General features: G+C 45.6%; 1 protein-coding gene across 1 annotated transcript; it reads left to right on the top strand.

Annotated features, from left to right (window-relative positions):
* Nucleotides 1–471: 471 nt before the first annotated feature.
* MTMR8 (myotubularin related protein 8) lies at nucleotides 472–20,307 on the top strand. Its single transcript, XM_086470697.1, has 14 exons — nucleotides 472–495; nucleotides 2,072–2,194; nucleotides 2,863–3,025; nucleotides 5,282–5,439; nucleotides 7,002–7,130; nucleotides 8,005–8,139; nucleotides 10,065–10,197; nucleotides 11,724–11,833; nucleotides 12,921–13,046; nucleotides 14,251–14,300; nucleotides 16,371–16,571; nucleotides 16,991–17,119; nucleotides 18,072–18,198; nucleotides 19,969–20,307. The coding sequence occupies exons 1-14, from the start codon at nucleotides 472–474 to the stop codon at nucleotides 20,305–20,307; spliced, it is 1,947 nt and encodes a 648-aa protein (XP_086326823.1).
* The last annotated feature ends 7,196 nt before the right edge of the window (nucleotides 20,308–27,503 follow it).

The following is a 27,503-nucleotide window of genomic DNA, read 5'->3' as shown; positions in this document are numbered from 1 at the left end:
GCCTGCCCCTCATTGAGGGCAATGCTAATGCCAGAGCTGACGACCTTACATATTGAGGAAAAAAAGTGGTTTTTTTTTTCCCCGAAATATCCCCGGAGAGCTTCGCGTACGCCCGTGCCGGGAGGGCAGGGCAGTCGGCCTGGAGACACCGGGGCCACAGCGGGACAGAAAGGCCTCTCCGGGGCCCTCTACTCGGGCCTGCGGAGGGTGGCCAGACCCCCCCCCCCCCCCCCCCCCCCCCGCTCACCCCAACCCGGGGCTCCGAGGCCCCGGAGACCCCGCAGACCCCCGCCCCCCGCCGCCCCGGCTGCTCCCTGCCCTCACCCAAGATGGCGGCCGCAGCGCCGCTCCGCAGAACTCTCGCGAGGTTTGCGGCGGGGGCCGGGCGCTGCCCCGTGCAAATGGCGGCGCGGAGGCCGGGCCGCCCGGGCGCGCCGAGGTGAGGCCGGGGGGGAGGCGGGCGGTGCCGCCATGGAGCACATCACCACCCCGAAGGTAAGAGGCCGGGTCGCCGCGGGAGCCAGCCGCCGTCCTGTGGGGGTCCCCCCGCGGTGCCTCGGGGGCGGGCCCGGGTCCCGCTCTGCGACGTGAAGCCCCTCCGGTGGCGGCGGCGGCGGCGGGCCTCGGCCGGGGCTCTTGTCAGGGCCGAGCGATTCCAACGGCTTGTTCTGATTTAAAGCCGCGATTAGTTTCAGGGAAGGAGCCGTCTGTGCTTTCCCTGAAGGCCTAGGTATCCTTGTGCTTCTCAGGCGGGTCACGGATGGACCTGGCAGGCTTAAAGCTCCTCGACATGGTGTTTTTTAGGTATTTCTGCCTCGTTGGAAGGGCAGCTTGCAGTAAGGATTCTGATCAAAAGGTGGTTTGCGTGCGATTCGTGTGAACTTCATTGATATCAAAGTGCGGAGACACCCCCCCACCCCCCCCCCTCCTCAGTCCGAATAAGCGAATCAAAATGTGCCTTTTTTTGAGTTAAGTGCAGTAAAACAGGAGCTCTGGGAATGCTGTGCTCGTGGCAGCTAAAAAAAATTGTATTTACTTAAGGCAGCTGTCTGTCCAGCTGTCGACTGATCTATTTATTTTAATACCATGCAGGTTGCTGTATTTTGTGTTCTTTTATCCTCTAGGATGTTATTTGGGGATGCTCCTTACCCATGTTGCCTCAGGTGCTTTGCTGGACCTGCTTGTCTCTAGTGGCCTGAAAAAGGGCAGTATTAGACGTAATAATTACAGGTGCTGGAAAACATGGCATGCTAGAAAGACGTACAGCCGAGGCCTCTGCTCTTTTAAGTTTCTTTGCTGACGCTTTCCATGATCTATCTCAGACCAATGACCCTGTAAGGAAGCTCACATATCCCATACCCAGACCTAATTTATCAGATACTGTTAAAATGTTTGCTTGCATTGCCCTTCTAATTATTTTTTTTCCATTATTTTTGCTTAATGGTGGAAGAAAAATTCCATCTGCATCCATCAAGAAGCAAATAGGCCAGGAGAAAAATCAATCAAATAATGTAAAATACTTTAATATTTTATTATGTCTGCGCTGATGTTCTTTAAAACTGTTTTTATTAATTAGCTTAGTGTGGTTTATGAAATGCACTTAGATGCCTAGGAAGTGTGTTAGTAGTAGTTAGAAGTAGCTACTAATACTTCTTAGAGTGTCAGAGCAGTTGGAAGTCAGCCTGGGGAGGGCTGCTTTTCGGAGCAACACTTTGGTTACGCTGAACATGGACAGTCTTTTATTTCAAAGTTCTTTGTCTTATTATTTCTGCGACCTTGCACAGTAATAAACTGTGATCATCTTGGCTACGAGTCCAGTAATCCTGTTACTCACGCTGGTGCTAAACCTGGGCTGTTTGCTTAACCTTTTTGGCTTTAATTGCTGGAGAAATAATTTGAATTTGTAGTTTAAAGCTGAGTTACTGTTGCAGGGGAAACTTTAATTCTTGTCTTCTTCTGTGTTTCTTCCCGAGTTGTGTATTGGCAGTTACATGTTTGCAGTTCAACAAGTGCTTAGATATTCCCTGGATCAAAGTTAAATTCGTTTTCTCATGCTCTTTTTGTGTTGCAGGTTGAAAATGTGAAATTACTAGACCGCTATACAAATAGGAAGGCAGCAAACGGGACGTTATACCTGACAGCGACCCACCTTATCTATGTAGATGCTTCTGCTGAAGTCAGAAAAGAAACATGGGTATGTTGTGATACCTGGAGCCTGTTTAAAAGTGTAAAAATTACTTTATATTTTGTACCCAAAAAGAACAGGTTTGTGAATTCCAAAGCTGTAGTGGCCTTTTATAGCAGTTTGATACCAAATGCTCAGCAGAAACAGCTGGTTTGGAAGGAAATGAACACACTGGTGATGTGACTTGGTAGAGGTCACTCGCAGAATTACTGTTAGTTCCAGGAATATAACAAAACTTGTCTAGTTTCCTGTCTCAAGCTCAATATACTGAGCCACCAAACTTGAATTTACAGCTTTTAGAAGTGCAAAATTAGCACTGAAGTGAACCTTTTTTAGTAACTCTGAAGTAAAAAGGGAGTGACAAAATATATTGCATGTGGGGGTGGTGGGAAGGCAAAGTGAACCAGGTGAGCTGAGCTGCACATCAGTCTCTAAAAGTGATATTTATAGACCTGTATTTTTTCAGTCTTGCTTTTGGCTACGTAGCCTTTGGGTGCGCAGTCTGGACGTCTGCTCTGTGTGCTTGATCAATATCGCCAATAAACTCCTTTTCTGCTGCTAGTCGGGTGCAGGAAGCATAAATAAGTGATGGTATCACAAAAACTCAGTATCTGCTTGTGCTGCTCGCAGCCTCCTCGCTGGCTTCTGAAAAATGTTGTCTCTTTCCTGGTTTTCAGATTCTGCATCACCACATTGCAACTGTGGAAAAACTGCCCCTGACCACGGCTGGGTACCCCCTCCTCCTTCACTGCAAGAACTTCCACGTGGCCCACTTTGTCATCGGGCAGGAACGTGACTGTCACGACGTGTATACCTCGTTGCTTAAGCTTTCCCAACCAGGTATTTGGGATCAGAGTCTGTTTTGCAAATTGTTGAGGTGCTTTAAGCTGGGAGGTTCGTCTGAGCGACAGAGAAAGCTCTGCCACGGGTTTGCGGTGTCGGTACAGGAGAGGGAGGACGTGAAATCAGAACCCGTTTCCACCACCAGAGACGATCTGCGCGGGTTGGCTCAGTCAGTAGAGCGCTGGCCTGCGCTCCAGGGCTTCCAAACGAAGCGCAGATCTGCCGTGGCGCTGGGGAGGAGGTGGTCTCCCGTGAGGACCTGTGGAAGACCTGTGCAAAGTTCGTTTGCCTGGCTGAGGCTGTACGTGGCCTCTTGGGCTTGTAGCGCTCAGGCTGGGTGACGTATCCCATACCTGGCCATTGTCAGGCGTTGCTGGGACTTAGCTGTTGGCCGTGGGTAGTTCTGCACTTCCCAGTTGATCCAGATGTTCACGGAGTTCCCACAATAACATTCCCAATAGCACGTTTAGGCTACTCAGTGCTTTGTCTTCATTCAGTTGTGAAACCCTGCGCTTCACCCTGGCTTGGAGTCACTCGTAGAGTGTAAACAAAGCATCCTCAAAAGCCTGTGGTCTCCTCTGGCTTCAGCTTTTCAGTCCATCGTGGATGAATCTTCAGGCTGCTTGTTCTTCTTGCGGGACAGCATTCCACCCAGTTTCCTACCTGACTTCTGTCTGTGGCAGCTTCTGGTTTTGGGGTGCTCCTCCAGTGAACCAGTGTGTGAAGCTTGACGTTATTATAACGATGCCATTTGTAATTATGTCGCTAGTCTAAGGGAAAGGAATTGATAGCACCAGCCTGCTTCACACTGGCCACTACATAGGACTCAAATAGAAATACCGTAGCAGAAATGGGTTTTGCTGAGTTTGGGTTTTTTTTTTTTTTTTTTTGATTGAAACTAAGGCTTTTGTCTATTCCCAGCATCTCCCTTGTGCTCTGAGCATTGGAGTTTTCTTAGTTCTGGAGTTCTAATCCTGACGCTGAAGCTGGCAGGTTTCTCGTGTGGCGATTAAAAGCTGTCACTGGGCTTTCAGTTTTGAAAATTAGAGGCTTGTGCAGTGCCTTGAAGCGTGGGAGCCGTCACCGCGGGGGATGACATCAGTTTCTTTTGTCTTGTGGTTATTTGTGTAATATTCTGCAGCTCTTTTGTTCTATGTATAGATTTCAACAGTTCTCTTTTGTTGTTTTAAAATCTCTGTGTGCTTCCTTCGTGGTTTTTTTTTCACAGAGCATATAATTATTTAGGATTTGCCTGTGTGTGATGGACAGCTGTGGGTTACCTGTCCGGTGACCTCGCTACTTTATCAGAGACTGACAGGTGTCACTGTCTCTGGAGCACTTGCTGCCTTGCAAACCAGCTGAATGAGTTACTGGTTGGATTTGCAATTTATGAAGAGAGGGAAGGAAATGGGGACGGTAGAGACGGAGGGAGGAAGAAATTGCTATTTGTCAGACACAGCCTGAAGCTTTTGTTGGGCTGACAGGAATATTCAAGACATCCATCAAGTTTTCCGTGTGGCTCAGAACTCATGTTGCATGGTGAACTCGCGGGTGTGCAAGAGCTGGTTTTTGAACTCCTCACAGAAAATACATCTTTTAATACATGTTTTCAATTATGGATTAATTCTTACGATATAAATCTCGTCTAACGTGCCTATTGCAGTGAAATCAGTAGGAAATAATTTGTCCGGGGAAAAATGACTGACTTGAAGTTTGAATTAATTCTGACAAGGTGTTTTAGCTTGTCTTGCTGCATGTGGGAACCGAGCATTGGAAATTCCTGAGGATTTCGGTACAAATTGTCAGCGCTCAGTGCTGCCCTGAACGAAAACCTGTAAATGTGAGGTTGAGAAATTTTAAATGTCTGTACTCTTCTATGTAGTACTGAATTTTTGTTTTTTGAAGGAGTGAGAATCAGTCTGAAGTTTGTTTAGAGTAGCGAAGTATGCGAAGTGATAAAAGAAAACTTCATGCTTCTGACCTTTGAGGAGGCAGAAGCATGAGGAAGATAGTTCTTATTAAAATATAGCCAACTCTGCAGTACGGTGGCGTGACCCTTTGGCTTCTTTAGTAAATGATTTCTGAGTCTCCTGATCTTTCTTGATGGAATAATTTTTTTTCAGCCCTTGTATCGGTCGTGGTCCCCCTGGGGCTCGTGGGCTTACCCGAAAGGTGACCGTTGGGGAGAAGTGCTGACCTCTCCCTATGTCTTTGTGTCTCTAACTAGGTAATTTTTTTCTTTCTTCTTCCCAGTGAAAACTGAAGAACTTTACGCTTTCTCTTACAATCCTAAAATGTCTAAAGAAAACCGGGAGATTGGATGGAAGCTGATTGATTTAAAAGTAGATTACCAGCGTATGGGAATTCCGAATGACTATTGGGAAATAACGGATGTTAATAAGGACTATGAGGTAATTCTTGCCCAAAATAGCCATTTAATGCAGTTCTCTCTTTGTTATTAATGACATACAGCAGTCCTTCCACTGCTGCATAAGTGCTGCCTCTGGGGAGGGATGAGCTCAGTTGGTTTTAATCGAAGCAGCATCGTCTCGATGTGAAGTTGCAGGTAACGATGCTCTGGAAGAACAGAGCAGAGCTGCAGAGTCACCTTGGTTTGCTTTGATCCCCCTGGCAAAGTACCAGCCGCTTGTTTTTCTAGGGAAATGTCAAACCATCTGTTAGGAAAACTCTGAAGTACCCTTAGCTGCTTTTGGCATTTCCAGGCCCTGTCCCACCAGGCTGGTGACAGATGTGTAGCAGAGAAATAAATGGCAGTGGTTTGGCCTGGGGGGGAATGAGGCGGAGTGGAAAGGGACTAGGTAAGGGAGGAAAAAATGGTGATGGAAAACAGACATAACTTTTTTTTTTTTTTTTCTTGCTTGCTTGGATCTTCTTCTGAACAAGGGCTCTCAGTTATTTCAGTCCGAACTGGCTGCTGCTGTTAACCCCTTCCTTTCTCCCCTGTATAAGGCCAGGTTGGATCTAAACAACACTAACTGAAAGCATTTTTCAGCAAGCTTACTCAAACTCCTGCTTCATGTTATCTCCCTTTTTATTTCTTCTGGTGGAGTGAACAGACAGACCTTTCTGTCTAAAAGACAAAGCAAACAACTCCGAGGAAGACACCAACATATTAAGTCTCAAATCTCTTCCCTCTGCTCTCCACTCTCTTCCCCCGCTAGTTTTCTTTACTGTTACACTTTGGGTTGAAGAAATGGAAGGCTGTGCTGTCAGAAGTGACTGGTACTTTTAAATGACTGTATCTTTGGCTGCCTGAATTGAGATATGGCGCGAGAGGTGCTTTTTCCATTAGCTGATTAGGGCATCTGAATGTGGGCATCTAAAATCATTAATCACTTTGAAGCTTTGCTTGCTAACTCTCGAGTGCCAGGGCTTTATAATTTCCTCAGGGTTTCCAGCTTATGTTTTAAAATTGTCAAGCCTAAAGTAAAGCGAGACTTGGAGAACAGCTTATCTCTGAAGTACGTGCTGAAAAGACTGTACTTGTTTGAGGAAAAAGGATAAAGCTGGTCTCTGAGGATGCCACCTGATTGCTGGAAGCTCATTTCAAGTTCAATAAGATTTAGAGGGAACTTTTTTAATATAGGTGTTCCTAATTTCTTTTTGTGATAAATCAGAAACTTTCATGAAGTTTATGGGTTTAAAGAACTTCCTCATACTGTGTATGGTGTGCTGTGCAGTCCATTTTTTTTAGGTTCGATTGCAAAATTCATTGCTTCCTTCACCACATTGTTTTATTTTGCACCTATTCCTGGTTTTCTAAATGTATCTTAATGGCTTGAAACTTTAGACGTGGGCTGCGCTAGATGCACTGTGGGAAACAATCTATTCCTGTTTATAAATGCTAGATTATAAGCTGAAGATGAATTTTTCATGAATTTGGAATTGCTAAGTAGTAATATCTGGGTGGTTTGTTTTTGTTTGTTTGTTTTTTTTCTTTCTTCTCACTTAGGTTTGCAACACATATCCTCCAGAAATAGTGGTGCCTAGAGCTGCTAATAAGGCAGTGGTGATCGGAAGTTCAAGGTTCAGAAGCAGAGGGCGGATTCCGGTGCTTTCTTACCTATATAAAGAAAACAATGTTAGTTGTTCATTGCCTGCTGTCCTTGTGCGGAGTAAGGGTTCCCCTTGTGTCCAGTCCCTTTTTAGTGAAAGGAAAGAATGAGATAATTAGTAGAGCCTGTTAACTTCACGTTTGAGAGCTGTGCTTCTCTTAACAGCTTTGATATTAGTTTGTTCTGAGTCACAGAATCAGCTAAAGACAAACGCTTGGGACGCATCCAGCGCTATGTGAAAAGCACAAACTTTCCAAGCTTCCTGTCTGGAAATTTTTTTTTTTAATCAGCTTTCAGCAGTGTCTCACTACGTGGGTTTTTTTTAATCTACTGTTTAGCTGTATTGAATAATGTTTTAACGAGATAACACGTAACTCAGCTAGATTTTTCTTAGTATTGAAGAGGAGGAGCCACCCTGAAATAAATCCCCAGTAGCTCAGAATAAGTGAAGGTTTCAGGTTGGTTTTTTTTTTTTTTCCACTGAAGACGGGAATGTAAATTTTTAACTTTGCTGTCTCAGCAATGTTTTAGATGCAGATGTTAGGAAAATGCTGTCACAGTCAAATTGCTGTTTTCCTGAGGAAGCGTGCCTTGACCTGGGCAACTGTATGGAGTTGTGCTGGCGAGGATTGAAATTCCCCCAAAGCATACTCAGTGCAGTTCCGAGCATGGAACGGTAGCAACTGCTGAGCAAAGTTGTGGAAAAGATGGTTTTTCTTAAGATTCCCAAACTTCTAGCTTTGAGGAATATTCCAGTAGTATTTCTGTGTGTCCACTCAAGTAGCAGTTTTTCAGTGAAACGGAGAAGAGGACACTTAAGCCCAACAGATGAGTGCTCTTTGGGGCAGTGCAGTGGAGACAACCTGAAAGCAGAAAGCTGTGAGCTGTTGTGTGTTGCAGGCTGCCATATGTCGTTGTAGCCAGCCTCTGTCCGGGTTCAGTGCGCGCTGCCTGGAGGATGAACAAATGCTGCAGGTGATCAGAGAAGCCAACCCTGGGAGCCCCTTCATGTATGTTGTAGACACAAGGCCAAAGGTATCTTCACGGGGTTTGTGGCTACTTTTAAAGCTTGTGTCTGAAGTAGTAATGCTGTTTCCAGTTCTTTCTTTCACAGCTGTGCTAATGCTTTCTTATGCTGCGTTAGATGGAATTCCCCAATCAGGAATTCAGCATCAGGCTCCTGGTTCGGTGTCTGAATGTGACAAATGCTCGTGCATAATAGAACTGCAGCGTGAAGTGCTGTTAAGAATGTGCTCCTGGAGGATTCTGGGTTGAGGTTTGCATTAAGGATGACCTGAAGTGGCTGGCAGCCTTGGAGCTGGCCGAGGCAGTGAAGCATTCTCCTGCAGAGAGCTCCCTCCTCACTGTGTTGAGTTGGAGAGAAGCCTTAGGATTCAGTTCCACGAGGCTGAAGTGCTTTGATCAGCAGAGCTGGCAACAAGCGGGGCTGTACGGAGTCTGGTAACGATTGAGAAAAGCAATTCCTCCGTTTTCTTGCCTTTGTAAGGATAACACTGGTGTTACTGTCATGATGTGCCGCTTGGCGTTTAATACAATTCAGCTCTCCTGGTCCGTAGCCGCTGTTGGGGGCTAGAACTTCTCTGGGGAGATGTTCATCTAAGAGGATATTGAAGAAACATTCCCAGAGTGGAATCTCTTGACTCCTGCTTGAGGAGTCAAGAAACCAATTCAAATGATTGGCTTGTGAGCCTATTGATTGGGAGTGTCGGTATAAGCAAATCGGAACACAAGGATTTTCATAGTACACAATTATTTAAATGCAAAGATTTCAAAGTGTTCTGATGGTTTTGAAATTGAGCTTTCTGAGAACCTGCTTCACTGTTCAGATATTGCAGTTGTTTTATAGAAACTGCAGATTTAGTTAAACCATGGCAAGGGCAAGAAGGGAAAAAGTCTTTTTGGGAAAACAGGGAATGTTTCACCTGTTGTTCCAAGATGTATTTTGGCTTTTTGTAGCATGATGTTTCCTAGAGAGAACCCGTTCTGTAATTACTGTATGTTTATGGCAACCGCTGCATGTTCTTTGGGTACAGACAGCTTCCAGTGTCGTAGATGTTCCGCTGAAATCTGTCGTTGGTGGCAATTTTGTTCTGAAGTCTTTGGTGAAAAGGGAGAATTTATAATTGGTCACATTTCTCCTTGTAACACCGTTGTCTCCCTCTGAAGGGTAGGGGTTATGTACTTGTTCTAAAGATGTATATACTGTATCTGACTCTTCCTGCTCTCCTCTCCATGGAGGCAAATCGCTCCTCTTCCCAAATTAATATGTGGGGGGTTGAAGTGATTTTTTTTTATTTATTTTATTTTATTGGTCACCACTACAGATTTCCCGGTAGCTCTTGAACTGATTGAGGTAATTGTTAGAGCAACTGGCTTCTTTTCTACTCCTTTTCTGCAGTTCCAGGTGGTTGCTTTCTTTCTGCTCAACTTTAATATTTCTATGTTTCCCTTAGGTGGCTTTATTTCATCTGTGCATGTATGTCTGTGAAAAGCTTTGGAATTCTCTTACTATTTCTGTACCACCATGTATGTATGTTACTCGTAAAAGCGGCTTTCCTAGTTTTGCTTTCGTACGCTCCTGTCTGAATCTTGTTACGTAGCTTCACGGTTCAGGCAGACTCGGTGTCTCTTTACCTGTTTTGATGACAGGAGTATTCTGAAATTGGGCGCAGTTTCGCTACTGCCTACCCTAAAAATTCAAGCCAGGGTTTTAACGAGTCTCTGCATATGGCTAATGGACTGGAGACACTGGCATAATGGTAGTGCAACGGCTGGAAGTAAAGTCTGGGAGGTGGGGCAGGACATCTGAGTAACGACTTTGGTCAGTATATATTCTGGGAGATTTAAAAAAAAAAAAAAAAAAGACTCGTTTATTTCTGTGTATTGTTTGCTGTAATTTTCTCTCTTTCTTTTCTATCCCGTTCCCTTGGATTTGACAGTTAAATGCCATGGCCAACCGAGCTGCGGGGAAGGGTTATGAGAATGAAGATAATTACGATAACATTCGCTTCAAGTTCATCGGCATAGAGAACATCCATGTGATGCGGAACAGCTTGCAGAAACTCCTGGAAGGTAGGTGCGGTCCGTGCCAGCGGCCCGTCTTCATTACCCTTGGCTAATTTTGGACAGAACTTTTTGCTGAATATAGAAACCCTCCGTGAACTAGAAGAAAAAGGCCAACGGAATACTACGTTTTACCGTTAAGGTGGTCTCGTGCTTACTTTGTGAGCTGTTGAAAGAAAACTACCATAGGTTGTTGAGGAAATACTTTTGTGGGGTTTGCTACGTTTAGTTTGGAGTATTTCAGTGTTAAACAGTGCTTCTGATTTGAAATAAAGTTTTCTCATGATCTTCCAGAGACTTTACTCTCATACGTACGTAGTTCTTTTTTTTTTTTTTCATTTATTTCTGATTTCTTTAGCTGAACTTGGTTTTAATCCATCAAAATGTATTAAATCAATGTTTTAATACATTAAAATATATTAAAATGCAGAGTAGCTCTGGTAATTCAGTGACTCTGAGATTGTGATCTTGGGTAAAACTGTGAAGCAGGGCAGAAGCAATGCTTACCTGAGCCATTGGAGAGAAGAAGTGAGTCAGGCCCATCTTCTCATTAATGTAGTTTTGGAGAAGTTCCATTAAAGGTGAGGGCGTAGCTTGGATCCAACCAGCATACTCTGCTAGCTGCTTTCCAGCACTTTTACCATCCGTGGGCTGACAAAGACTGCGGAACAGGGCGGAGTAGATGCTGCAAATCATTCTGCTTGGTCCCTGTGCTTAGCTTTCTAAAATGCAATAAAGTGCTGTCAGTCAGAATAGGAGTTTAATATTTTAGTAACCAGCCTAAGAGTCATCTTGCTTCAAAACAGTTGGATAATGGATGCTACCAGTTGCCTGGCCAGGTAGCACTGCAGGATCTGTGGTGACCTTGGAAAAAAATGAGGCTATTCACACTACCAAGAGATTGGCCTGATCGCAAGTATAAGACCTCAATTGCCTGTTCCTGGCAGATTTATTTTGTGGTGGAAGAAGAGGCAGAATAAGTACTGATTTACTCCCATGTTCTTCTTGGACAGCAATAAAATCTCTGTTGCTGGTCCTCACAGACTATTGGATTGTATTACGATAAGTATTTTCTGTGCTGGGTTTCAGTGTAGCATCTGAGTTGCCCTCAAGGTTGGACATGTTATTTCTCTCTCTAAGTCAGAGTTCTCCTTTCTTCAGATCTTTCTGATGGTGACGGCATGGTAGTGGTTGGGATGTGTGATCTATAGCGAAGTACCAGATCACCAAACGCTTCTTTGTTGCGGAAAAAACCTCAGCTGAAAAAATACTGAGTTACCATTTAAGAAGAGAGGAGGAGGATATTTTGAGATCCTCAGGTTCTTCCCTAGATACAAATTGCTGGTTTGTGTGTTTAAGTCTGCAGGCAGTAGTTTCTGTGTCCTTTAGGCAGGGTATTGCTGTTGACATGTAAAAAGTGTGGGAATGCTAGCTTTTGGGATCTACCAAGCTCTGTGCTGTGAAGAGATAATGAGGAGGTGGGAAAGAGATGTTGGTGACGGAGTGTCAGCTAATTCCTGTGTTTGTGTTCTTAGTGTGTGAAATGAAGTCCCCCTCAATGAGCGATTTCCTCACTGGGCTGGAGAACTCAGGCTGGTTACGGCACATTAAGGCTGTGATGGATGCAGGTGTCTTTCTTGCCAAGGTAAAACTGTCCTCCAACCTGCAGGGGAATTAAAAAAATATGTACTTGTCTGTTGGGGACTGCTCCAAGGCTGTGAAGGTGTTTCTGGAGAGAAGGTGGGAAAACGTGGCTGTTGAGGTTGGCCTCAGCTCTCAAAACCAAGCCTGCAGCGGGAGAACGTCGAGTGGGTTACCCAGCTGGCGCTCTCCTAGACGCTGCCTGTGACTAAATGAAATGCCTTGGGGTTGGGACGTTGTCCTGTTGGCTGCATGGTAACGAGCAGCTCTCTAGGCTTTATGAGAACTCATTTGAAACAAATCAAATCCCAGAATGTGAATAAATGACCTTTATATAACGCCTGTTTAGTAGTGCAAACATCTTGTAACCTTGTGCTCGTTAGTTATTGAACTGCTCTGCTTTAAGTGAGGGACTGTTCAGACCGGTTTAGTTCCTCCTGGTTCCGTGCGATGCGGGGACTGCTCATTTTGGTTATTCAAGGCAGTCCTCGTTTCTGCAGAGCTGGTGGCTTTGCAGGTCAGGCAAAAGGAGAAAAGTCCCTATGGCTCTTCAGTGACAGCAGAGGGCATGCAGGTAACACGTGACCAGAGGAGTGACCTTCTGTGGATGTTGCCTTTTCTCTCTTAAAATTTCCTGTGTGGCCAGCAAGAAGCTATTTGGTGTTTCTCTTCTGCCACCGGTGGAGGAGAAGGGGAATCCTTATGGGAGGAAGTTGGGATGAGCTCTTCTAGTTCTTCTTGAAGTTCTTAGTCCCCGTTTTTCTCCGCTCATCCACCAAATTTTTCCTCAGAGGGCACCGAGGATTCTTAGCCTTTCAGAAGACGAAGCATTTTGAGATCACAGGGCCTTTGTTTCTTGACAGCCTGTGTTGCTGACCAGGCATGCTACAGCGTTTTATTCTGGTTGGGGTTTCCTGTGGGGTGGTGGCTGTGTGCCCAGAAACTGCATTGCCGTGGTCCAGAAGAGAAATGACCAATTTTCCTCTTGAGTTTTAGGCCAGTCAGGTAAATGCAGATGAAAGGGCAGCATTTAGTTACGGTAACCAACCCCGAAAGCTGCTAAACTGTTGTGTCTGCTCTCTCCTTCGCAGGCTGTGAGAGATGAAAGGGCTAGCGTGTTAGTCCACTGCTCTGACGGCTGGGATCGCACAGCCCAGGTCTGCTCCCTGGCCAGCCTCCTCCTAGATCCCTTTTATAGGACTTTTAAAGGCTTCATGGTAAGAACACGAACGTTGGGAGTTTCCAAAATGAAAAGTGCTTCCTGGGTTTGAAATGTAAACGGGCCCTAATGAAATGGTTTGGGTCATTTCCTGGAACAAACAGTGGGTGACCTCTATAAAAACAGCTTTGACTCTATAAACGAGCTTTAATTGCTCTGAACAGCACGGGCACAAAACGGCACCGTTTGATTTACGGTTCCCAAATCTTTGTTCCCTTGAATGTCCGCGTGAGAGCCACTAATGGGACCTTTCAGCAAGAGAGGAGTGAGCAGAGGAGGCAAGTCTGGCAGCAAGCCACAAAAAAAGTGGTGAAGCAGCTTGTCATTTAAGACCGTGATCGCAAATGGCCTCTTACCTGCTGGGATTTAAAACTGGGTGGAACTCATTCTTGTGCACAGGGCGATCCTGTGTGAACTAAAAGTCGATTTTGATCAGGAACAGGAGCAGTAACTAATTGTCTGTCCTCTGACAGTGGTTATTCCAAAATGAACGCAACAAAAGCGTGAAGAATGGGGAAATTTGAAAAGCCATATGACTTTGTTGTGAATTTCTGCCTTCCTGTTGTTCTGTAAGTCTCTGGATGATGCTAGCAGGAATTGGGCTTTTAAGTGTGATCCAGCAAGGCGAGTCATAATGGATTCAGCATCGGACATTTGGTTCCTTCACAGACGTGTTTAAGGAAAATACTGTTTCCTTGTTATTTCCTTATCTATAGCACAGGCATTCTGTTTAAAATACAGTTTTATAGCCTGATAGTTTTTCCAATTTCATCCTGAGCTCCTCAATACACAGCTGTACTACTTCTATTCCTATTTGTGTGTTAAGTTTTTGTTGAATTTCAGTTGGTGATTTATTTTGCTGAATATCATGATGCTGTTTTCCGAATTAAATAGTACATAGTGTTACATCAAGCTGTTAATTCTCAGTGTGTTTATATATTGTGATTTTTAACAACATAGAAGCTCCCTCAAAATTGTGCTGGACTTGAAATGACTTCTTGATTGAAGTAACTTCTGGTTCCAACAGTAACTGTGGATAGCTCTAATCTGTAAATCACTTACTGTTTTCATTGGCTTGGATACCCTCACAGCAGCAGGTAGCGTTGGTTGTAAGCTTTTTGGAGTTTTAACAGAAAAGGCTTCGTTTTGCTTTTTCTAGCCAAAGTGACGCTCTCTTTGTAATCTCTGTTTTGAAACTGAAGGTTCTGATAGAGAAGGAGTGGATCGCGATGGGCCACAAGTTCTCGCACCGGTAAGAGCAGCGTGTTCTCGTGGGTGTGGTGGCTGGGCGAAGGCTTGGCTGTGAAACTAATACAGTGGTTTCAGGTTCAGGTACTGCCATGAAGAATGTAGGTGAAGGTACAGGACAGAGGAGGGAAGATTTGGAAAATCCTGGTGTTGGTGACGTGAGGCCAGTATCTGCTAGGGTTGATACTTCGTCAGGGCTTTTTGAATTCCTTTACAGAATCGTCCAGTCTTGAACAAATTGCTTGAATTCTGAGTGTTTTCCTACCTGTAAAATCACATTTGCGTTACGTGAGGAGTGGTGACGTTCTGGCAAGACGTGTTCGTTCTTCTGCAGTTATCTCCTGGAAGAAAATCTCAGCTAATGTTTTTCAGGACTTTTACCAAGTTCAAAACATAAACTTGAGCCCAGTGTAGTGCTAAAAACCGATTTGGAGCAGAATAAAAATGCTGTCGTTCCTGTAACTGGTAGCCTGCATCTGGTAGGGATGTTGCCTTGAGTGACTTCTTGTTAGATTTACCATGTAGAAGTTAGAAACTGAGGTGGTCCAAAAGAAAGAGAGGAGGGAAGGGACTGGTCTGTTCAGTGATATTAGCTTGTTAAAAATTGAAGCTTTGTTCTTCATGTGAAACCGATTCCTGTTTTTAACTGTTGCCTTAAAGCCTACCTGGGGAAAAAGCAGCAATAGGCACACCCTTCTACTGGTATATAAAGAGCAGCAGCCAAAGATAAGCTGCTGTTTGGTCATTGTTGCCCAAATAAATGTTCTGTGGTCATTGCTTCTGCTTCTTTAGGGACTCTTTTCACCTTTCTTGCTTTAAGACCGAAAAAAAGAGGTAAAGAATACTCCTATTCTGGTATTATAAAGAATTGTTCCAAATATGAGAACTCAGCAATGGACACAAAAACTACTTGAGACACGAATTTTGGTGTTGACTGAGAATATGAACTTTAATTCCAGCAGACAAAATCGTTCCTCTCGTAGTGGTGGCTGGTGCCTTGCGGTTCTGGGGGAAACCAATCCTCCTTCACGCTGCTGCTTAGGGTGTCGTGGTTGGAATCGCAGAAGTCGGAACCGGGATTTGATCGGCTAGACCTCTGTCCTAAGAAACCTGACTTCAGTTTTCCACTGGAGCGTGGGGATGCCTTGTTCCTTTCTGGGGATTTCTAGATTATCCCCTTCTAGAAAAGGAGGATTCTGCCCCAGTTTTGTTTTTTCTCTTGAGAAAGAACAGTCAGCACAGTACAACAGCGTGTTGGCTGCTTTCCAGAAATGCTGTTGTTCCTTCTCTGGTGGTTTTTTCACTTGTGATGAGCCGTAATGAACGATAGATCCCTGGCTAGATTTTTGCAGAACTATTTGGGGTTTTCTGAACTTCATCTGGAGCTGTAAAAATACTTTGGGATTGCTGTTTTGGGATTTTCTTTGTTTGAGTGTTTTTGTTTGTTGGTTTGTTTTTTTTTCCCTTTCTGAGTAATTGCCTACCAGGATTTCATTCTCAATGTCCACGTGGGGCAAAATCAGGTGGTTGTGACCGTTGCTGCCCGTTGTGGTTGTGCCTGCACCGTAAAATACTGACATCCATAGAAGGTTGTGGAGGACGCTCCCCCCCCCCCCCCCCCCGTTTCTTATTGTTCCTGGCAGACAGACAGAATCCCACCAATGTCGACTTCTCCCCCCCAATTAAGGGCTCGCGTTGGCTCTTTTATTTGAGGAATAGGTGCTTCTTTGGAGAATATGGCTTTTTCCCTTGTGCTGACCTCCTAGCACAGGCTCAAGGATTCCTCTTTCACGCGTGTTTCTTGTGATGCTTGTGAGTCTGTTACGCAGGCTCTTCCCTTGCTAACTTTACTGTAGAGAAGGGGACATTGCACAGTTCTTGTCACTCCTGCCAGGTACCCCTGGAGAATAATCAATGCTGAGGCTGGCACACCTTAGCGTACACTCGCTGTAAGATAAACCACGGGGGTTTGTTTTTCTGACTGCAGAATAATTCCTTCTTCTGGTAGTGAAGAAATATTCTTTATTCTTTGGTTGACGCGGGGTTTAACCCTGTTTTGTTTGCCTCCCTCTAGGTGTGGCCATTTGGATGGTGACCCCAAAGAAGTGTCCCCTGTCTTCACTCAGTTCGTTGAGTGTATCTGGCAGCTGATGCAGCAGTTCCCCTGCGCTTTTGAGTTTAACGAGCGTTTCCTGCTGGAAATCCATGACCATGTTTACTCCTGCCAGTTCGGCAACTTCCTTGGGACCTGTCATAAGGAGCGTGAGGACCTGAAGTGAGTTGGCAGTTCACAGGCTAGAAGTCACTTTAGATGTCAGGAAAAGGGCAGGTTGTGTGTGTTTGTGTGTGTTTTGTGTAATTGTAGATTGATTAAGGGGAACGTTGTCTTGATAGATGCTTCTGTTCTGCAGGGTGAAAAAAAGATGATAGATTAATTATATCTGCAAAGTCAGGTGTTTACCTTTGGAGCACAGTAACAACTTGCAGATAACCCCTTTTGGACTGGATAGTGGGTTTTAAATGGTTATATATTCCTCAGTGATGTATCTTGTGCTTGTGAAGTTAATCAGATACTGTGTAAAAATAATTCTTAGTTCTCTTAATCTAATTCTGCTCAGAACAGCTAGTGTTATTAGTCCACTTCACTTGATTCTTTTTTTTTTTTAGTGATTAGATGTTATTTGTAATTGACAGAATCTTTGAGAAGACCCATTCTCTGTGGCCTTTCCTCTTGCAGAAGAAGCAGGAATTCAGAAATCCTTTGTACAGAGGCTTTACAGCTTACAAAGAGCTTCAACCAAACACCCTACCTTTCAGTTTCCAGTAAGTTGCTTGTTGAAGAAGGGGAAGAAGAGGGACATTTCTTTCATTGTACCGTAGATGGGTAATTCAGGTTTAATGAAATCAATTGTCACTGATTAGCATGGTTTGTTTTACCTTTCCCCTCTGTTCCTCATCCATAAACTGGGAGTAGTAGTGCACAGGTAATTGCTAAATAAGTGCAGGTAGTGTCATTTAAAATAATATTTTTCCTTCAGTGTTGAGAAAGAGGGTGGGAGAAGGCAAGCAAAACAACTTCAGATGTGTAGATAGACACCCCCACCCCCCAACTGCTTGCTCTGTCAAATTTTATGTGACAGGGCAGCAATTGTTAAAGAAAGTTCCTCCTTTTTAATATATATTAAGGAAGTCTTTCAAACAGGAGTTTCAGTGCGCAGTCACACCCAGGCTGATGCAGTCAGGGTGGTTTTCACGAGAGGGGTTTCTTGTCGCCACGTCTGCTTGCTCGCCCGGGGTGTTCGAGCTGAAGTGGTTCGTTTTGCTTGGTTTCTGGCTCACTCCTGTTCCCTGCTGAGAGAGGGAGGGATGCAGAGGTGCTCGAGTGCTTTGTGTGGTTGCTGGTGGGCAAAGAAAGGGCTTTAATAGAAAAAAAAAAAAGTAGGGAGGCAGGGCAAACCGAGGGCTTGAAGATGATCTGCCCAAGCCTCCAGTGATCCTGCTATACAAAAAAGTGTATTTTTTTTGTCTTATGCTAATACCTGCTGCCAGTGCATGTGGGTCATAAGCAGAAGTACTTAAATCCTCAGATTTTTTTTTTTAACTTATGAGACTTTGCCCATTGATACTGAATTTTCTCATCTCAGGCTGTGGCAGTGTTTTAAAATCGATGACTCATCTCAATTTGTTGAAACTTTTTTTCTTAAACAGCATCTCGTTTGTTGGCCACCAGTGTACAATCAGCTGCCTAACTGTGTTTTCTCGCCCTGTTCCTGAGGTTTTGGTGTGGGATGTATAATCGCTTTGACAAAGGAATGCATCCAAAACAGCGTGTGCTGGATCATCTGCTCAGCTGCATGAGCCAAAAGATGAAACTGGAGGACAATGCATCAGAATTGGAAAATGTGAGTCCTGAATCTTAATAATATTTAAAATCACGTGGTGGTTTTGGCAAATATAACTGGGATTGAACGTTGGCACCGAGCAATCGCTTCAACATGCCGGGCAAAATGAGGGGGTTAAATGACATTGCTGTAATAAATAGGTTTGATTTACCCAGAATTCTCATCTGTTTGGAAAAGCTGTGTTTGGTCAAGTTCTGTTGCAGGCTCGTGATGTTCTGATTTGCTAAATGAGGCAGGTGTTAAGAGAACATCTGGGTTTCAACTCCACTCGCAGCAGACTCCGAGGGAGAGAAGAAAAGAATGGGCCTGCTTCCTCCCCCCCCCCCCCCCCTCCAAATAATATGAATATACAAAAATATTCTTGTTTTCAGCTCGCCCCCCCATTTTAATTTCCTGCCTCCTCATTCCCAAGCCACCTTGGAAAAACTGATGATCAACCAAGTATTAAAACAGTTGAGTTACTGAAGTTGGCTTTTGGGTAATGGCCAAGATGTAACTGGACTGTGTAGGCTGAATTACCCTCTAGAAGTGGCCACCTCGGATTTGAAGTGCTTTGCTAAAACAAGACAGGGAATCTGGCACATCTACTGTTCTGTGGTGTTGGAGGGCACAGGTCTTGTGTCCAGAATAACCAGTTTCTCTCCTTCAACACAGAATAATAAACAGCAACACACTTTGTGGTTTGTTCACTTCTGATCGGATTCCCCTACTTACCTGTATAAAGATGTAGATACCTGTCTCAGCAGTGCAAGATGGGGGGGGGAAATGTGGATAGTCTTGTTAGTTTTGAAGTGCTGTAGTTTTTGTGGTCCCATATGGGTTGGGTCTGGCTGGGATGGAGTTAACTTTCCCCCTGGCAGCCCCCATAGTCTCTGTCATTAGGAACCGGTGTTTGGCCGCGGCCGAGTGCTCGCGCCATCAAGGTGTCTCTCCCACATTCCCCACCCTCGCCCCCACAGGCCAGCAGGCTGGGGGTGGGCAAGATTTTGGGGGATCCCAGCTGGGACGCTGACCCAGACTGCCCAAAGGGGTGTTCCATAACATCAGCAGCCTGCTCAGCAGTAAGTGCTAAGGGAGGAGCCGGGGGGACGTTGATTATCATGACGTTTGTCTTCTGGAGCAAGAGTGGCGCCTGCTGAAGCCCTTTTTCCTGGGAAGTGGCTGGACATCGCCTGCTGCTGGGAAGTAGAGAATAAATCTCCCATTTTCCGTTGCTTTTGTGCGCAGCTTTTGCTTGTGCTTTATCAAACTCCCTTTCTCTGGACCCACGAGGGTATTTTTTCATCTTATTTTCCTGCTGAGGAGGGGAGTGACAGAGCAGCTTGGTGGCACTTGACATCCAGCCAGGGTCAGCCCACCCCAGTCCTCTACAGCCGCCCGAAAGGAGAACTGGGGCTTTACTTTATGCCTCAGGCTCTACTTGGCAATATCCTTTCTGTGCATATCAAAAAAAACGCACCACAAATAAACCAGAAAATGCCTAAAAATACGGTAGTGGGAGAGTCGTCTAAAATATACCAGTGAGAAGATGTGCGGCTGTGCTTTGCTGGGTTAATGTGAATGCTGAAAACTTTAGTTTTATTAGTTAAACAATGACGTTTGAATCAAGCATGTAAGGACCTGTGCCCGTGTCCTTTAATGCTGGATTACAGAGCTGAGGAAGAGGCGCTGGCACCAGGACTATTATGTTGACAGTTCTTTTTTCTGTATCCCTGAGACCTGGGAATAATAACTTTTGTTAATTTTTTTGATATCTTTTTGTTTCCATAGAAACTTCCTTTCTTCGATGGTCCTTTGCCCAGTGAAGCTTGCTCCTCATCTAAAGCAGGACGTGCTGCTTCAAAAACACCGATGCTCAACACTCCTCAGGATTACGAAGGGGACCCCGCTCCTGGCTTGAGCAACGGCGCCTCGGCAGGGGATACAGAGGCGATGTCAGGTGGGGACCACCAGCCCAAAGAGAACCTGTCTCGCCACCAGGACCTCCGTCGCCTCCGCGACGCCATTGACACTTTAGCCTCCGCGGCGAAGGCTGGGGAGCCGCAGCACCACTGCTCAGCTCCGAGAACTGTGTCCCAGGACCCAGGCGCTCGTGGGGGTGAGGCGTGAGGGAGCTGTGCCCCCCCCCCGGGGGCGCAGACCCTCCCTGACCACTGACAGCTAAGCCTGAGGACCTCTGCTTGGGGGGAGCGGTGCTCGCGGGAGAGGAGAGCCTGCCTTTGGGTTGGTTCGCATCGTTTTGCGGCTCGCAGGAGGAAGGTGCGTACGGAGCTGCCCAGGAGGCTGCCTTGAGCTCGGGTAAACCTTTCTCAGTGGCAACACGCGGTGTGTTTAAGGCTTAGGACTGCCTGCCAGGACTGGTATTTCAAGCTGAAAGAAATCTCAGCCAATTAACTGGGGTTTAGGAGTTGTGCAGCGTTTATAACTGGAGTAGGAGAGACCCGATCCGTTTATTCTCAGTGCAAGGTCATTTTAAAATGATAAAAAAAACTTCATCTTAAAATGAGGAAGAAACCCAACCTCCCTTTTCGTAGCTGTAAATGAATCTCTGCATGGACCCTCACCTTGTGGCAGAACTGATTCATTTTTTTGTTTCCTATGCATATTGAACAAACCAAACCCCCCTGTGCCTTTTTATGGAGACCGTTTTAATGTCTAGCCACGCGATGTGCTATTTTTATTATTGTAGCGTAGGGTGTAGTAGTTGGGTCTTCTTTGTAGTCAGTATTTTTAAACAAGGTTTTTTATCTGCTGCCGGCTTCTCCAGGATCTTTGCCAATCCCTTGAGTTTAGTAGCTTCTTTCTAAGCTGACCTTTCAAAGAGTAAGCTTTTGTGGACCTCATTTACTGGCGGTGAGAGTGCAGCAAGCCACAAAGACGGCCGGTAGCACGTGTATTTTCGACAGAGGGAGGGTTAGAAATGAGAAAAGATAGGAAAAATTCCATATAAATTCTTTGCTCTCTTGTTTTATGATCTTGGTTAAACCAAAGCAAGACACTAACTCTTTGTTCTAAGCCGGGGTCCATCTGCTTCCCTCACATCCATCGATGAGGCAATAATTACAGATGAGTGTGTGTTCTATTATTGAAAGGGGGCCTAAACCGGTCGCTTCCCATCATGTGCTGAGCGATTACAGCGAATGTTACCTTGGATGTTAAAACTACATGAACCTCAGAGGTGTTTTGTCTGTCCTGTCAAGACGTGGTGAGGTGAGCAGTATCTCTCATGGCAGTGAACTTTGTCATTTGGTGAAGCTGGTGACAAAATGCCAGTCAGGATGTGACCCCTTGTTGGAGCGAGAAGGGGACAGCTTGGCTTGTGGCTGTGGCTCCAGCTTGGACTCACTGTAGTGCTCACTAACGCCACTTGGTGTCTGTCAACTGCAGTAATCTCAGCTGGAGATCCTAGTTCAAAGTTGCAGGTTTAAAACAGAGACGTATATTCCACTTACGGAGAAGGGAAGCAGCAAGGGCTTGTCTCCCCAGGGAAGTGGATGGCCCAGGAAAGCTGTTCCACAGTACTTGTTCTGGATGAGCTTCTAGAGATGTGCTTAATTGCACAGAGGGTCCCTTTGGGCCGCTTAATTCGAGATGCTTTTCTGCTTTCTTTTGGATCCTGTTGTTTAACTTCAGTGCTGCCATTAGGTCTTAAAATCAGATTTTGCTCTTGTGTAAAATTTTGAAACAAACTGAGAATGTTTTCTCAGTTAGCCCTCCCAATCTACAATAAAAGGTAGAAACATTCCATTATAGCATCATAAAATGCAACAGCCCTTGTTCACATCACCTGTGGTGAAATGATAAGGTTAGTTTCGGTGTTCAGGATAAAGTAGAAAAGAAAAAAAACCAAACAACAAACAAACAACTCCCCTGAGTGTCTCACTTTGGGTGACAAAATATATATTTTATTAAGCCTATCAGAAGACCCAAGGAAAAAGGGCAGTACCTGAGAACACAGAGTTTCTTCAGTCCCTAGAATGGCACAGAGAAACTTTTTTTTAACGTTGGAGGTTTTTCAGTCTCGGAGCAGGTAACGTAGTTGTTTTCAGCAACGGCCGCGTACAATTACTTTAAAAACCAAGCCCATAAAACAGTGAACCAGGTGTGCTTAACAGGAGGTGTTGGGAATGTGTTGGGTGGGTGCGTGTCAGAAATAGCGCATCGTGCAGCCGCTACACGTTTTATTTAGAAGGATGCTCGTTTCTGAACGCGTCTTTTCTCCATCTCAAGTATCTGCTGTTGAGTCTCTTTGCTCCTAGCGAGACCTGCGAAGCTCCTAACGTTCACTTAGAGGGTCTGCCAGCCTTTTGAGTTTGCCATATCCATGTACTACTCGAGCGAAGAGATGGCACCCCGAGTCTGAATCCGGCTGCTCTACGTAGCCGGGGTTCGGAATCTGCTGTGGATTTCCACTGGAGGGTGCTGGGGAGATGATTTCCCTTTCCCTCTGCGTAGTGTAAGAGCTCAGTTTCACACGTGCGCTTTGCCGTTTGGAGCCTGTTGCACACGGACTGATCGATCAGCCCTGGCTTTTCTTCGGAGGTGGTAGAAGAGTGTAGTGGGTGGCACGCGTGGCTTCCTCAGGAGAGAACTCTACAGTGGTAAATGAGACCAAGACAGGCACTTTTTAGGACCAGTTGTTCTAGATGTCATCAGTTCTTTTAATCTGTTCGCCAGTGCAAGTTAGAGATAGAGCTGTAAAACAATTTTGACTGACTACTGAAGGATTCCGACATACCGATGGTTAATCTTTGCATGAAAACATTCTGCAGAAGGTTTCTATAAATGTTTACACATTCCCTTGCCTTTTGAATTACCATAGATTACCTTGGAAAAAGTATAGTCTCTGCTTAGCCCTAAAAGGTGATGCTGACATCTCCACAAATCCTCCTTGCCTACAATATTACTACAGGTGCATATAACCGTGAAAAGATGACTTTGGACACTCAAAGTATTAGTAAGCTCTTAGTAATCTTGCTGCTTTTGGCTTCAGTAACAAAACAATGGATGAGTTTGTACTTTGAAATGCAAAACCTAGCCAAAAAAGAAAAAGGGTAATGATCTGTCTTTTTAAACCTTAAGGTATATAAACGTGGTCAAACTCTACAAGATAGTACAAAAATCCTTCGTTCTGGTGCTGTAAATTTACAGAGCTGAAAAAGATTCCAGGGTTTCCTGGCTTTCCCTGAGCTTATTTGCTTGAAAATCCATGAGCTAGAAGCTTTTTAGTTTTGAGGTAACTCTTGTGTGTTTCAAGACCAAAAATGAGGAGCTGCTCGGAGCACTGCGGCGTGTCCTCAGGTCTCTGGTTGGCTGGGACTGGCTTCCCAGCGCCCTGCAGAAAGCCTGTGTTGACTCCTTACGGAGAGCCCTGCTGGCAGCGGCCAGTGACTCGATTCTGTTGTTCCCTAAAAGTGTTAAAGGAAATCTCGAAGCTGTTACGTAGGAATCTTCTTATGTAGGTGAAAAGTTGCTGTAACTTATTTATTCCTAGTGGAGCATCCGTGCGTGGTGAAGCCACGAATAACTGGGTTTTATTGGGGGCTGTTAAGTGAACAATGCAACTTGCTGCTTTCCATTTGGATTCCTCTGACTGGGAGGGAAGAGGGGTCCTGTTTGCTGTGGGTGGGCTCTGTTGGTGGAAAAACTCTTGCTTTTCTGGAGCACCTCTTGCTTTACCAAGCTGCTCCGTGGTATCACGCCTGTACATCGTGTCTCTTGCTACAGACAGGTACAGCATTGCAGCAGGCAAGCGCCTGTAGTATTCTGTGGTAAAGCTGCTACTTGGAAGTAGAAGAGGGGCTCGTGTCGCTTTATTTCTGGGTGGAAATGTCTTTTGTGAACTTCACGTTGCTGGAGTCTTACACCGTCCTTGGTTCTGTGGTTGTCAGCTGTGGTAGAGGAAAACCCAATCGCTGCTGTTTGCTTTACAGGAAAAAGAAAAAAAAAAAAAGGGAATCATTGGTTTGCCCATAGATGCTGTAGTTCCCAGCTGGCCATCTTTTTTTGGGGAGAGAAAAAGCAGTTTGTTAAAGCCTGTAGGCACAGGACGCTTCTAGCTGCGCTGCTCTTGGTGAATGCCTTTCATTGACGTGCTTAGGGGGAGAACCCACCTGCTAGGTGGGTGCTCACCGGTACACGAAGCTCCCCTGACCGGGGTGGGGGGGAGAAGGAGACTCGCTTGCAGGTAGCTGCTGAGCTTCAGTGAGCTGCTCCAGTCCTGGTGAGAGAGGCTGGCTGGGAGCGGACGGCGCGCAGAGCTTGGCAGGATCTCTGCCTTCAGGTAGACCTGGTTGGCTTCTGGGTGGAGATCTCCACCTTGGTGAAGGGCCCCGTGTTGTGTGTCCATCAGGTTTGGAGATGGTGAGCCCTCAGAGCGCCGCCCTTGCATCTCACAAAGCTGTAGCACCTGCAGGGAAGGCCTTGAAAAGAGCTCTTGAGCCGGACGCCGCTTCAAGTTCACCTTCTGGCAAAACTGGGCTTTGCGTAGCTTCAGTGCCCGAAAGGGACCGTTTCTTGGCCCTGGTTAGTAACAAATCCTCACGCGTGACCAGGAGAACTCAAGATGTGTCTGCTGGTTGGCTCTTCTCCCCTTCCCCACCCCTCTGCGGTGAGCGCCGGGGTCGTTTTTTGTGCGGACCTCACACAGTGACCCTTGTTGGCCTGCTGTCCCTCGTGCACGTAGGGGTGGAGTCGGGGGAAGAGTCTGTTCTGAAGGTAGTAGGTTTTGTTTCAACTGATACGCAACGCTTGATTAATTAGATGAGGAATGTCTCAGACCAGGTGATGTTAAAGTCCACGTTTGCCTGAGCATCTTCCGCACTAAGAGCAGCCGGGTCGGTGCCAGCCGCGCTCGCTGTGAGCTGTCAGGGCGGGTACTTTAACGTACAGCGCCGCGTCCTTTTGGCATCTCTGAGCCACCGAAGCAGTGCAGGAAGAGGGTAGGGCAAAATGCCGGACCTACAGCTCCCCTCCTGTGGTTTATCCGTGTATATCCGTCTGTGTTTAATGTAGCAGCATACTACTGGAGTAACTTGTAGCACTGGATCTAGCCGTGCGTCGCCGAGCGCGCGGATGTACTTCTCCTGTCAGCCCCAAACTGGCCTTTGTAGGAACGTACCTGAGCTTGTCTGTAGCGCTCGGCTGAAAATTGTGAATGTTTTTGCTGTTTCTGTAAGTCGGTCGCTCGTTTTGTCGGTGTAACTGTTGAGGGACAGTGGTATCAACCTGTGGGTGATGAAATCCCGTGTGCTTGAGTGTGCTGCCATGGCTGTGTACGTGTAAGTCGTTCTAGTTCATGCACTGCTTTTAAAGAAAACAAAAAAAAAAGTACCATGTTTAGAGGAGCACTGTGTCTTTTTTTTTTCTCTAAATATATTTGTTCCATGAAGTTTCACTTGTATTACAGTTTATTTTTATTCCCTACAAAAATAAATACCTTGCCTTTTTAAAGTAAACGACTAGTCTGTTTATTGGTTAATTAAACTCAAACCAGAACTTCACACTTTGAAATGGGAGGTCGGCTAAAGTCTCTTAGGAGTGAGCTTAAACCGAGCGCGATTCCACTTCCCCTGCTTTTACAGAATAGAAACTGGGTGACCTCACTGGTTTCCAAAGGGCTGCTGAGTGCAGCACTGCTTAGTGCTTTTGAAATTAAAAAAACCCAACCCAACAGAAAGTAATACTACTAACAAAGCTGTGTTAAGTCTTAGTATCTTCTCTACACTTTGATTTTTATTTTTTTTTAATTAGATTTTTCTTTATATATTAAAACCAAATAGCATTTCAGGGTTTTCTTCCTCCTGGAAAGCTGTCTGTCCCTCGCTCCTGGGTAAGTCTGTCTACAGGTGACTCCGGGCTGACCTCAGAAGCTTTCTGAGAAGCAACCAGACCTTTCTTGTGGCCTGCCGCGAGGAATGGAGTCTGACCTTTGTGGGCGTTGTGTGGTACCAGGTGAAGAGACTTGTTTTTCTGGTGAGTGAAGAATCTGCAGTCCATCTGCTGATGGTGTGTCACTTGAAAATGCTCTTTTCTCCAATTATTTTTAGTCGTAACTTCAGCAGTGAGTCAAGGTGGGTTGGTTTTTTTTTTTTTAAGCTCCAGGGTGGTTGGGGGGATGCTCAGGGAAGAGGGAGATTCCGGGTGCAAAACTTGCCTCGTGTTCATAACCAAGGCTGGAGCAGGTGCTTTAATAACCTAGAGCCGTGCAGGAGCAGTCCAGCCCTACAGGGAAAGATAGATCCGCAAACCAGAGAGAAATGAGGTGACAGGAGTGAATTGGGTGTTTAAGGCTTCACCGAAGGCTTCAGGGTGCCGGCTGGATTGGCAGATCCACAGAAATGGTTTAAATCCGTGCCTGGGAAAGCCGGGTAGGCTGCTTTAGGAATTCATTTCAAAAAGGAGCGTTGGGAGGTGGGGGAACCGAGCGACAGGGATGTGACTTGCAGAGGAACGTGCTGAAGGTCGGCAGGGGAGGCGGAGGGACCGTTTTCCCCACGTCAGCTTAGCACCGGGCGGTTCAGCCTTGGCTCCTAAATCCGACCAGCCCTGAACTCCCCGTCGGGGGTTAAGGCTGGGAGCGCAGGCACGGCCCCCAGACCTGTCGCCCGGCCCCTGGTGAGTGTGTTCCACTGCACTGTGCATCCTGCAAACGGGTATTTCTTTGCTGTGTGGGAAGGCAAAAGATACGCTCGGGTATGCTCAGTCCCCAGGGGTTTCAGAGCCTTTTTTTTTCCTCCCTGCTAATTTTAAATGTTCTTAATGCTGCCAGTGAAATCCTTCATTTACCTAAATTAGGCTTGCCTTGCATTTAATTGGATTATTAGCATTAACACTGACTAGAATTGGTAAAGCTCTGATTTGGGGGAAACTCGCTGTCTGTCTGAGAGCATCTTTGCTGAAGGTGATTGAAAACTTCCCCCTGGAAGCTGACTTTAGCCTTGAGGGGGCAGGTTCCCTTTAGAGTCGTCGTGGGAGTATTGCTGAAGACTGATGTTTTTACCAGCTCTCGGGAAATACCTTACGCTGGGTAAAAATACCCATCAGTGAAGATAATTGCGGAGGTATGTACTGAAAAATCCCTGGTTTAAGGTCAAATCTGGTGTTTCAAGTGCAGTTAACCTGCTTGCTCGTTGAGGCTCGGGTTCACGTGTGCCCAAGGGTACCTCGAAATGCTGGTTCGTTGCTGTTCTGCATCGCTGCATTCTTTGTTGGAGTAGGGCAATAATACTTGATATTTTTATCGATAGCGGCGTCACTTTGTACTCCAGTTTTATACAATTCAGTGACCCAGCAGTTAAAGATGC

Source organism: Leptosomus discolor, chromosome 9 (genome assembly GCF_034619465.1).
Source record: "Leptosomus discolor isolate bLepDis1 chromosome 9, bLepDis1.hap2, whole genome shotgun sequence".
Classification (NCBI taxonomy): domain Eukaryota; kingdom Metazoa; phylum Chordata; class Aves; order Leptosomiformes; family Leptosomidae; genus Leptosomus; species Leptosomus discolor.
This window is presented reverse-complemented; position numbering and strand designations above follow the sequence as displayed.

Bases quoted from the DNA above. Each gene is read 5' to 3' on its own strand.
- MTMR8 (XM_086470697.1), top strand. From the start codon at position 472: ATGGAGCACATCACCACCCCGAAG. The intron at 3,026-5,281 runs GTATTTGGGATC...TCTTCTTCCCAG, and splicing joins GCTTAAGCTTTCCCAACCAG to TGAAAACTGAAGAACTTTAC. The intron at 13,047-14,250 runs GTAAGAACACGA...TTGAAACTGAAG, and splicing joins GGACTTTTAAAGGCTTCATG to GTTCTGATAGAGAAGGAGTG.